The 12,739-nt window shown below is 39.0% G+C and overlaps 1 protein-coding gene across 2 annotated transcripts in view; it reads left to right on the top strand.

The window, feature by feature from the left end:
- The window catches only part of LOC124606678 (serine/threonine-protein kinase 10), a 164,967-nt gene that overhangs the window by 39,692 nt on the left and 112,536 nt on the right, over positions 1 to 12,739 (top strand). For both annotated transcript variants that reach the window (XM_047138704.1, XM_047138695.1), the window contains exons 3-5: positions 1,924 to 2,088; positions 12,018 to 12,216; positions 12,382 to 12,512. In XM_047138704.1, coding sequence (XP_046994660.1) covers positions 1,924 to 2,088; positions 12,018 to 12,216; positions 12,382 to 12,512 — 495 coding nt within the window. The remainder of the gene's footprint in view (positions 1 to 1,923; positions 2,089 to 12,017; positions 12,217 to 12,381; positions 12,513 to 12,739) is intronic.

Below are 12,739 nucleotides of genomic sequence, written 5' to 3'. Positions count from 1 at the left end.
CACAAGTTATCTGTTGCATGGATTGATCACCGCAGCCTCATTTCATCAACATGCTGTTTGTGACTCGTGAATCTACACATGTAGATTTTCGCAATGGGCAAAAACTGCAGGCCATTTCTGCAGGTATCTCTAAAGGGTCAGGCCTGCCAATCTGAAGCCCATCATTTCCCACTAATGTGCAAGCCCTGCCAGTCTGATCTAGTCTCACTGATCTGTCCACAGACCGGGTCTGCCTGTGTGTGGTGTAATGTGGCGGATTTTCGTGGTTTATCCGTAGATCCAGGACTGCGGTGCTCTTCAACAGCCAGAGACCGTGGGCAATGGATTTCAAGTATTGCAACTGTCTCACCACACTAACATTGTACAGTGCTGTATTTTATAGAGATTTTACTTATTGTAGTACATTTTGGCACTTTGAAAGTATGAACAGTAAGAAGAAGAAAATTGTGGCAGTCACTGGCAGTTTGTACCCTATGCACCCATATATTTCTCGAAAGAAAAATCACACAATACCTGTAGAATAATAGACATGACACTGTGGGTAATAACCAGCAATAACGAACTTAGTAGAACCAACGTTTTATTGGCGGTCACCCATAGTGTTGGTTTACACAACTCTTCCCTGCCTTATATGCTTCTTTCAAGAGGCCTACTTTTGTCTGAGGTTATTTCTGAAAACATTGAAGGTATTGTAGACCTGTCTTGCGACTCCAAGGAAATGCTTATTTTGGTCACCAAATTTGTTTCTTCATATTGAAATAAAATAACAGAGTGGTCTTAATGAAACACATGCACCATTTGGCTTGCTTTCTCCATCCAAACACAGTTCATTACAAAATATGTTGATGTTAATACTTAAGTTTTTTGCTCACACTTGAGAAATACACAAGTCCTTAAATATTTGTGAGACCTGAAAATTTATCAGGGAAAAATGGTAAAACTTGTCTGGAAATCAGGGAATTTCACTTGGAGAAACTTCTGGTAACCCTGAATTTGCTCACTGGCTTTCAGTTAGTGAGGCATTGTCTTATGAAGACTGACTGCTATCACCAAAGGTTAAACATTACCATAGAGAAAACACTTACACATTGCACATGTCTTCTTGATTTTGTCATGTATTTATTTCTTATGTCAAGAGATTGGCACTGCTTGTAGAAGGTAATATCATCCAAAATTTCTTTTTTGAGCATATTGTGTAAATACACAAGAGTGGCAGAAATTTTTGTTAATCTTGTAAACCGTACATGTCTAACTTCTCATTGTCTCTGAAAAGTAGTATTTGTAATCTTAAAGTAGTGCAAAATCATTAAACATAGTTTTCTTTGCTTGTAAGATGAACTATTATTTCCTTCCCTGAACTTGGAAAATGCCAATGACTTTGTTCAAAGAAAGAAGAATGTTGGAATCAGCATCATGTTTTTTTTTTAGTGACAGTCTAGGTCTTTTGCGTACATTATAAAAAAAATTACCAAAATTTGAATTGGTTAAGATTTCATCAAAGCTTCATCCCATTCATGTTACAAAAATACAGAGGTTTGTGAAGGTAATGTTTAAAAGACTTTAAATTGCTATTTTCTTATAAAGTGTAAATAAAATATTTGTAGTTATTGGTCCATATAATCATCCTTATATAAGTTGTCTCTGTTTTTCCTAAATTGCTTCAGGTGACAATATTGAGAAGGAAAGTTGTTACTCGCCATATAGCGGAGATGATGAGTCGCAGATAGGCACAACAAAAACGACTCTCACAATTATAGTTTTTGGCCATTAAGGCCTTGCCAACAATAGACAGACACAAGCTCGCACGCACACACGCCCCCCCCCCCCCCCCCCCACGCACGCGCACACACACACACACACACACACACACACACACACAGACTGTAAAGTTATGAATGAATTGTTTGAATATTTTGTTTCCAGGCTCACTCACAAGAAAAAAATATCTTTGCTGCTGCCAAAATGTGTGCTCTTGAAGGAGAAGATGATCTGTCTGATTTTATGATTGAAATAGACATTCTATCAGAGTGCAAACACCCTAATATTGTTGATCTGCATGAAGCATTTTTCTATGAAGGAAAGCTATGGGTGAGTTTTTCACTTTTCAAGTACTTCTTTTTCAGTGACAACCTGTAAGTAATTATGGTATGTATGTATTTTAGAATAATGTTCTTCATATTAGGAAACAGCTTGTGATAAGAGACAAAAAATATGTTTTGGTTAGGTATGCTTTTATGTATTTATTTAACTGAAATTACCTGTTACTTATGAAACTAAATGAGTAATATAATATGATTCTTGCCATTGATGCAAAACATTTTTTTATGCTCTCTCTCTCTCTCTCTCTCTCTCTCTCTCTCTCTCTCTCTCTCTCACACACACACACCACACACACACACACACACACACACACACACACACACACAAGGTACAGTACCAATTTTCAATTCCAATGTGAAATCTAATTGGGCAGCCATATATTGATTACTTTTAGATTGTACACTTACAATATTATCAGAAGTTGCCTTGGTGCTTTTATCTTATACCTGCAGTGTAAAGGAAATCAGAATTATGCTTAAAATCTTGTATCTGAGCAACCCACTTACAACTCAGTTGTTGCTTTTTGTACTCTCTGTCTCTTTGCTGTTAGGCTTTATGTGTGAGGATTTCATTCATTCAAACAACATTGGAGAATGGTACAGAAAGTTGTTTCTGCCATAGTGTACTTCCAGAAAGCTCAATTGAAATATACGAGGTGCTATTGGAAAGTTTTAAGAATGGGTTTGTAATTGTACAGTGGTGGTACTTACATGCTACTGTGATGCATGTCCTTCAAAATAGTCCCCTTCTGACTGAACGCACCGACTCCAAAGGTGTTTGCAGTTTTAGAAACATTCCTGGAAATTTTTTTACTGAAGTGTGTTAAGGACGCTCTCTGTATTTGCATGGATGCCTTCAATCGAGTCAAATTGCTTCCCTTTCAGTGAAAATTTCGGTTTAGGAAACAGGTAGAAGAACACAGGGGCCAAATCAAGGGAATATGGCAGTTGTGGAAGGACAGGAATTTGAATTTGGTCAAAAATTCAATGATGGAGAAGGCACAATCAGCTGGAGCATTGTCATGGTGTAGCACTCAACTCCTGTCTTTCCACAATGCAGGCCTTTTCTTCCACACCTTTTTGTGCAAACGCTCAAGGAAACATTTGTAGTATTCCTGGTTAATTGTCTGTCCTCCAGGGGTAAATTAATGATGCAGAATACCGGCAGAATCGAAAAGAGTCATCAACATTATCTTCACCTTCGATTGACTTAGCCGTGCTTTTTTCGGTCCTGGTGAATCTGGAGTCTTCCACTGCGAAAACTGCACTTTCGATTCAGGATCATATCCATATACCCATGATTCGTCACCTGTTATTACCCTATTTAACAAATATGGGTCATTTTTAGTCTGATTAATCAGTTATTGTCACACTTCAAGTCGGTATTGTCTCTGGTCACTTGACAACACTTTTGGAATGAATTTTGCAGACACTCAATGCATTTTCAGATCTTCAGTTAAAATTGACTGAACTGCATAGAAACTTAAATTGATTTCATCAGCTATCTCTATAATTTTACGTCTACGATCAGAGCGCACTAAGTCGCGAACTTTCACAACATTTTTGTTCGTTTTTGAGGTGGAAGGACGGTCGGAATGTGGTTCATCTTCAGATGATTCATGACCGTTTTTAAATCTATTGAACCGGACAAAAACATTTGACTGACTCGTACAATTATCTCCAAAAGCTGTTTTTAATAGTTCATAAGTCTCAGAAGCCGATTTCCCGGTTTTAAAACAAAACTTCACACAAACTCGTTGCTCCGTTTTTACGTTCATTTTCACGCAAACTGAATCCAGCAGCAAGCCCTAACAGACCCTCACTCAACCAGCTGCCACAAAGAATTGAATAAAGAAAATCCAGTTTCCTGTCAGAGGGTGTTCAAGGAAAAGGCAATGACTCACTCCGCACCCTGCCTGTACCTGCCCGCCAAACCAGTAAGCAATAGAGGATCCATTCTTAAAACTTCTTGAAATTTTGACTTAAAGCAGATTATTAAGACTAGTGGGATATGTTTGCTTCTACCATATACAGAGTTTTTTGTAGTTCCCTGTACAAGTTCCTTACACATGTAAAGGTGCTGGGTAGATATTCATTTGAATAAAGCCAATGTCCAGTAGCGTACTATTTCCTGCTAGTTGTAAAAAAAAAATTACTCCCCTGCATCTACTCCTCAGAAGAACAATAGTAATTTACTGTTACTCTGGTTATTATTGCATTTGTTGCCTACTTGCTAATGTATTAAAGCTTTCTTGCTATCATTTGCCTTGACAATCCCAGGTGCAGTTTTGTGAGTGTGTGTAATGCGGTTTTGTGAGTACAATAAGACCTGTTCTCACTTGGAGATGGAGCATTATGTGGGCTTCTCCCTCTGTAACAAACTCCACACTACCCAGGAGCCTATGGCAGCTTGAGACTCCTCCTTCCTTTCCTGCCGAAAAGAATCCACCATCCTACGTTTTCTCCAAATCGGTCATACCAGCTTAACCCTTGTTGTGGTTGTTGAGCCTTACAGACAGTAGCTCACGCCCTAGTGAAAAGCCCCTGCCTTCTGTCTTTCCACACCAAGCTTGGTCTTCCAGTTTCTTTACCACATTTTACTTTTTTTAAGGAGTAGCGCTCTGATGAAAACATCCTTGGTATTACCTGATGACGAAGGAGTAGTTGAACAGATTTTTATGCTTCTTCTGAGAGTATATGCTTAATTCCCATCTTTGACACTTTACCTATAATGAATCAGGTATAGGACAGTGGTGAGAGGAATGTCCCCTGTTGCGTGCTGAGTCCCAATGGACACTCAGCTGTGCCCATACACCTACTGACCTGATTGTTTCTCATGCATTATTTTTACTATTATTAGTCCAACTGCTATTCATTACATTTTTAGCCTTCTAACTTTTGCTGTTATGAATTTCCTGGCTAGACAGTATTACAGTATTTATTCTGTTACTTTCTTAGCCCTTCATGGGGTTGTGGGAGTGGGGGATCAGATGTATGTGAAGTTTCTCTTGACACAGGTGAGCCTTGGAGGGCCCTCATCCACTCTGACCTTAATTCCGACCCAGCCCATGTACTTACAGTTCTTTCTTTTTTTCCTCAACTTTGATGTCAATATTGTTTTCAGTTCCTTGATTTTTACCACTCTTTCAAACTGCCATTATTCCATCAAATTTTTGGCCGACATCACTAACTCCAAGTGAAGTAACTCTTGAATGAGGGACTGATGACCTCACTGTTTAGTCTGCTATCCCCCCCTCCCTCATTCTCCCCCGTTCCCTCTCACTCCCCCCTCCCTCTCACTCCCCCCCTCCCTCTCACTCCCCCCCTCCCTCTCACTCCCCCCCTCCCTCTCACTCCCCCCCTCCCTCTCACTCCCCCCCTCCCTCTCACTCCCCCCCTCCCTCTCACTCCCCCCCTCCCTCTCACTCCCCCCCTCCCTCTCACTCCCCCCCTCCCTCTCACTCCCCCCCTCCCTCTCACTCCGCAGTTCCCTTGAAAGAGCACGGCCAACTTCCTTCCCCATCCTCCCATAATCTGATGGGGTCGATGACATTGCTGCTTGGTTCCCCCCCCCCCCCCCCCCCCGCCCCCCTCCTCCCCAAATCAACCAACCAACCAACCACCCACCCACCCCCACCTCAAAGCCACCAACATTGGTAAATATGTATTGGATGAATACATTCCCCTAATTTATATGCAGTGTGTTTTATCATATGAGAATTTTGACTACTTAACAAATTTATCTCTGCTTCCCTTTATACTTTGGTTTCCACAACTTTGTTTTGGAAGTTCTGTTCCTCTAACCTTCTGAATTGGACAGTACATTTGATGTCATGTACAGAAATAATATTACAGGAATGAAAAACAGAATTAATAATCAAATTGTTATGTTAAGTGAATCAGGAAATGGAAAATTAGTCCATGTACTGTGCATGACTTAGCACTATTTAAATGCAGAAATAGAAATGTGGAGGTTATAAATTAGCAGCTTTCTATTCCACAACCAACATGGAGGAGGAGGAAGAAGTTTCTTCTATGAGAAACATCACAAATTCAGTACTGCAGACAAAGTAGTTTTTGCACAGAAAAGCATGTAGAAGGATGGGCATTTGAAGTTTTAAATATTTAACAGTACAATCATAATTATAGATTCTCACTGTGAAATTTTCAGATTTTGTTTAGAAAACATTGATAACAGTAGTGTGTCACCTGTCGTACTGCTTAACAGTACAGTCATAACTATTAAACTTCATAGATCTGGCATGTATTAATTCCATGGAAATCTCTTGATTGCTAAAAACGTTATTTGTAATGCGTTTCAATTTATCGTCATCAGATAATGTAACATCAGGAATGGAAGTAAGTACTAAGTACAAGAACCTACAATATGCTTAGGTAAGCTCATACTAGTGAACAACTCAAGAAAAATGTACTCTCGTGCACAGTTGCCGCTAGACATATTTGGAAAAAATGTTACTTGGAGACATCACATGCTATGCTTCTCATTAATAATATGACTGGGGGGGGGGGGGGGGGGAGTAATATGGTAGGACTATCTGCATTTTTTTGTGTATTATAAAAGCTAAGGATAACCACTCACTGCTAATAGTTGAGACACTGAGTTATTGACAGACACATAAATAAGATTGAAAACATTATGACCTCCAGAATGATTTTTTCACTCTACAGCATTGTGTACACTGATATGAAACTTCCTGGCAGATTAAAACTGAGTGCCAGACCAAGACTGAAACTCAGGACCTTTGACTTGCTTTCCTGCAAGTTTTGCAGAACGTCTGTGAAGTGTGGAAAGTAGATGAGGTAATGGGGAAGGTAAAGCTGTGAGGCCGGCTCGAGAATCATGCTTGGGTAGCTCAGTCGGTTGAGCAGTCGCCCATGAAAAGCAAAGGTCCTGAGTTAGTCAGTCTGGCTCACATTTTTAATTTGTCAGGAAGTTTAATTATTGAGGTTTCTGACAGTGCCCCTTTTCTGACCTAACTAGTATAAAAAAACACACACATATACCTGGCTATATTGTCCCAGCTATTGCATATCCTGGAGGGCTCTCAAGGAATTAGATGACCAAATGATCTATGACAGCAGACATGTGGCAAGCTTTTTTAACAATTTCTTTGTACATGTAGCAGAAACTGTGTAGTAAGCTCTGTATAAAAAGCATTTTGGTATATGCTACTGTCAGTATCAAAAGCATACAATGAATTTAGAGTCCACTCCAACTTCTACAAGAAAGATTATGAAAATAAATTACACTCTTAAAAACAAAGTTTCTTATGGAGTTTATAATAATAGTAATAATAAAAAATGTTCTTCTGTTGCAGCAGTCATACTCGGATATATGAGAGAGTTTTCCAGACAAACTAAAGTGCACCATTGCTAGATAGCACTTCAGGAATGGCATCAGTTTCTATTAGACCCACAGCTTACAAATTTGTGAATTTTCATCAAAGTTTATTTTCTATACATAGTATTTCAACTAACCCCCTAGTTGCCTGCATCAGATGTCGGTCAGTGTTTGGACTCCTACCACACTGTGACTAGGACATTTGAGGCATAGCCCTAGCAGCTGTGTCATAAAACAGAGCCCTTCAAAAAAACTTCTTACTGAGCCTAGGTTACTGTCTAACGAGGGGGAGAGGGCATTGGTGAGAGATCAGTTTTTGAAAAAAGATTAGGGTAAAGAAGCTGTGAAGTGTTCACATTTTTAAATAAATAGTTGTGGAGAAGGGAAATGTTAGACACAAGAACGTAGCAGTTTACTCTGCACACCACAATGTTCATTAATATGTGAACATGTGTCTCATTGAAATAAAAAAAATTAAAAATGAAGTTTGCTATTATCAAACAGATAACTGTTGTTTTCATAGAGAATCAGTGATCACTTATTCATAATAAGTTTTTTTTGTGTATGTTTCTAACGATATAATGTAAAAGTACTGCCACTGCTGAAACTGTACCATTTGGTGATCAACTATTGCCAGAATAATTCTCTCTTCAACATAAAATTATTTTATTATATAGGTAAAAAATCTACTCACCAAGTGGCGGCAGAACACTGACATAAAAGACTGTTGTGATTGGCAAGCTTTTGGAACCAGTGGCTCCTTCTTCAGGCAGAAGGGTTGAAAGGGAAGGAAGAAGGGTGAAGGAAAAGGACTAGAGAGGTCTAGGAAAAGGGGTAGATTTTGGGAAAGTCGCCTAGAACTGTGGGTCAGGAAAGATTTACCGTTCTGGATGACTTTCCCAAAATCTACCCCTTTTCCTAGACCTCTCTAGTCCTTCTCCTTCACCATTCTTCCTTCCCCTTCAACCCTTCTGCCTGAAGAAGGAGCCACTATCCAATTAAATAATTTGTGATATGAATATAATAGAGGGAAACATTCCACATGGGAAAAATATATCTAAAAACAAAGATGATGTGACTTACCAAACAAAAGTGCTGGCAGGTCGATAGACACACAAACATACACACAAAATTCAAGCTTTCACAACCAACGGTTGCTTCATCAGGAAAGAGGGAAGGAGAGGGAAAGACGAAAGGATGTGGGTTTTAAGGGAGAGGGTAAGGAGTCATTCCAATCCCCGGAGCAGAAAGACTTACCTTAGGGGGAAAAAAGGACAGGTATACACTCTCGCGCGCGCGCACACACACACACACACACACACACACACACACACATATCCATCCGCACGTATACAGACACAAGCAGACATTTGTAAAGGCAAAAAGTTTGGGCAGAGATGTCAGACGAGGCAGAAGTACAGAGGCAAAGATGTTGTTGAAAGACAGGTGAGGTATGAGCGGCGGCAAATTGAAATTAGCGGAGATTGAGGCCTGGCGGATAACGAGAAGAGAGGATATACTGAAGGGCAAGTTCCCATCTCCGGAGTTCTGACAGGTTGGTGTTAGTGGGAAGACCTTTTTTCTTCCTAAGGTAAGTCTTTCCGCTCCCGGGATTGGAGTAACTCCTTACCCTCTCCCTTAAAACCCACATCCTTTCGTCTTTCCCTCTCCTTCCCTCTTTCCTGATGAAGCAACCATTGGTTACGAAAGCTTGAATGTTGTGTGTATGTTTGTGTTTGTTTGTTTGTCTATCGACCTGCCAGCACTTTTGTTTGGTAAGTCACATCATCTTTGTTTTTAGATACAATTAAATAATTTTATCAATAATTGATTGTTCTCTCCAACATAAGTTGTTATGTAAATGTTTGGAATGATTTTTTCAGAAATGCTGTAATATACAAAAAGAAAGAGCATTAACCAGATCTTCTCATCCAATGACCAACAATAAAACAACATCAGCAACAAAATGTAACATTTTTATAATAATTAAAACACAGTAAGACCAACAATAACTTCTTCCACTTCAGATTCTGCTGACAAGCTGTGGAAGAGAAGCAATCATTGGCATTCAGGGTGCATAACTTTTGTAGTTGTCCCCTAATTGCAGACATTAAAATGTAATTCATAATGGAGAAAAAAGACAAAAGGTAGATTCAGAGGTGTCATTAAAATATACTTCAAATATCTGCATTTGCATCTCTTAATGAATAAATTTCAGAACTGATTCCACTCAATTTTTTGTCTGACACAGGCGACATACTTTCTTTATCTTGTTAGGATGCAGGTCATCTGCAAAAAGCCTTACAAATACCATTAGAATTCAATGTAAACTACTTACAGTCTTCTTCATGAAGATGACCTCTGTATCTAAGGGTCCATGTTGTGTATGAGGCCTGTTCAAAAAATTCCAGAACAACCGTAATTTTGCACCAACGGTGAGTTGGAGTGAAACGCTGGTGGCATCCCTGCACACATGTGTGTTAATGTGTAACTGCCAGAAGTTTCATTGTTGTATGTATGTTAGTTATTGTTCAGTGCTGTATTGAGTAGAACATTGTGTTGCACAGTTTGCGAATTTCGAGATGGCACAGTTAGAGAAACAATGCATCTGCATTAAATTTTGTATGAAACTCAAGAAAACCTATACATGACACACTAAGTGATGCAGGAAGCCTACGGTGATGAGTAATTAAGCCGTACTCAGTATTACGAATTGTTCATATGGTATAATAATGACCGGGCGGAAGTTTAAGACAGCTCTCATTGAGGACGCCCTTCGATGTTTACCAACAATGCTCATGTCAGGAACGTCAACAAAATTGTGCGTATTACATGAAGACGGACTGTCTGAGGGATTGCTGAAGAATGTAACATTTTCATTGGATCATATCATGAAATCCTAACACAACATCGTGGAACGCATCGTGTTGCTGCGAAGTTCGCCCCAGTCAAAATCAGACAGTCCTTCGCCTCGCAATCTGTGAAGAGCTTTTGGATCGCACAAATGAGAACAAGATGTTCCTTAAGGAAATCATAACTGATGGTTAGGTGTGGGTCTGTGGCTATGATGTTGAAACATTGAAAGGACAAAGATTTGCAATGATAGACAAAATAAAAGAAAATTTGCAGACTATGTTTCGCGCAATCCAGCAAGAGGCATATAAAGACTGTTTCCAGAAGTGAAAATGGCATTGGGAGCAGTTTATAAATTGTGGAAGAGAGTATTTCGAAGAAGACCAAGCACAATAAGTGAAAGATAACTGTAGAAAAATTTTGTGGAGAAAGTTCCAGAATTTTTTTGAGCAGACCTTGTGTACCACAAATAATACAAAATTGTAATTTATGTAGACTTTAGGTGTAGGTATACTGTGGAAGATGGAATACTGTATAAAGCTGTGTTTTTTTTATTTGATGTGTTGTTATTTGTCAAACCTAACAACCGATGCAATTAAATGTGATTGTAGCATGGAATGTAGAGCCACTCATATTTGTTTACCTATTATTGTGGCGGCTAATAAATGCTGTGCACCAGTCTCAGCACTGGCAGATATATTCATTTTCGCATAATCCATAATGATTCTTCAGTGACCTTATAGTATAGATATACTGTCTTGCCTTTTGTTGGGCAGTGTGCTGGAGCTATTTACACTTCTGTTTTTTTTTTTTTTTTGAGTACTATGCTGTCCACGTAGTGTGTCTGGTGTGTAGCATCCCACAAGATGAAATTATCATTCAAATGCTGTGACTAGTGTGTTGTTTGACTTGTCATATTTGACATATCCCACATTTGATTGAAAGAAGTTTGAAAGGTAGACCATCACATGTCACATCTGAATATTTTCCTCATTGAAGAGTGACAGAATTACTGTGAAATCTGCCAGTAATTACCAAATTCATACCACACTATGTAAAGCAACAATGACTGTTAATGATGGGCACACAGAATATTAGAGGACTGCAATTGTGGATGCTTGATCCAGTTTTCATTTCCTCTGGTGCAAAAATTATTGTCACCTGTGTTGTCATTTGTCAACTATTGCAAGTATATTCCTGTATATCCTTCTAAGCATAAAATACGAATGAGTGGAAAGCTGTCTTCATGTGATCTCATCCCATTATCATCTTAGCTATTGTAGGTGTGGAATGTTCTGGAAGCTCATCTTATATCCCATAATGGGAATAGTAATTTCATTTGGTTCTGTAGCTCATTGAATTATTGTCAGACATCCATTCTTGGGAGTTGTTCTTCAGTTTTTTTAATGAGCCATAATCACCATGTAGTTCTATCATACTGCTATGTCCCATTATGATGGTTTCTTCTATTTTTCATATGAATTTGAGCCATGATTCCAATGTGTAAACTTCTGTTTTACAGAGGTCCAAACTTTTTATTAATTTTACTGGTTAGGGGCTAATTTTGCTGTATGTCATCTACTCCCTCCCTCCCTCGTCTTTGAGTGAGTGTGCGTGTGTGTGTGAAAAGATTAATTCAACTATACTTTGTTTTGTAATCAGCCTCAAGAACTAAATTCTGTTGGATCTTTTCTTTATCACAGATGCTTATTGAATATTGTGATGGTGGTGCACTAGATTCAATTATGGTAGAATTAGAGAAACCACTTACAGAACCACAAATTGCTTATGTGTGCCAGCAAATGTGCAAAGGCCTAGACTTTCTGCATGAATCAAAGGTTATTCATCGTGATCTCAAAGCTGGAAATGTTCTGCTAACAATGGCTGGTGGTGTGAAACTAGGTATGTGCTCATTGTATATGACCTTCAGTAACATAACTGATAATGTCATCAAAAGTATACTATCCAGTCAAAGCTTTTATTAAGAACCAGATTCATTGATTCACATTATATTTAATTGTTGTTGTTGCTACAGTATTATATGTAACCCAGTAAATGTTTTTGCAGCGGATTTTGGAGTATCTGCAAAAAATAAATATACATTACAGAAGCACGATACTTTTATTGGAACTCCATATTGGATGGCCCCTGAAGTTGTACTGTGCGAAACGTTTAGAGACAACCCCTATGATTTTAAGGTGAGTTCAGTGTCTGTAATCTTATCAATCACATCATTGTTCATCGTATTTAAAAGTATCATCTCATTACTGGAATTGTGCTCTGGGCCCCTATTTTCTGAACTGTGAATGGTGATTGTACTCTTGATTTCCGCCATTTCTGCCATCTCTCTCTCTCTCTCTCTCTCTCTCTCTCTCTCTCTCTCTCTCCCCCTCCCCCTCCTCCCTCCCCCCTCCCCTCTCCCCCC

This window comes from Schistocerca americana, chromosome 1 (genome assembly GCF_021461395.2).
Source record: "Schistocerca americana isolate TAMUIC-IGC-003095 chromosome 1, iqSchAmer2.1, whole genome shotgun sequence".
Taxonomy (NCBI): domain Eukaryota; kingdom Metazoa; phylum Arthropoda; class Insecta; order Orthoptera; family Acrididae; genus Schistocerca; species Schistocerca americana.
The sequence above is the reverse complement of the archived record's forward strand: the minus strand, read 5'-3'. Positions and strand labels throughout refer to the sequence as shown.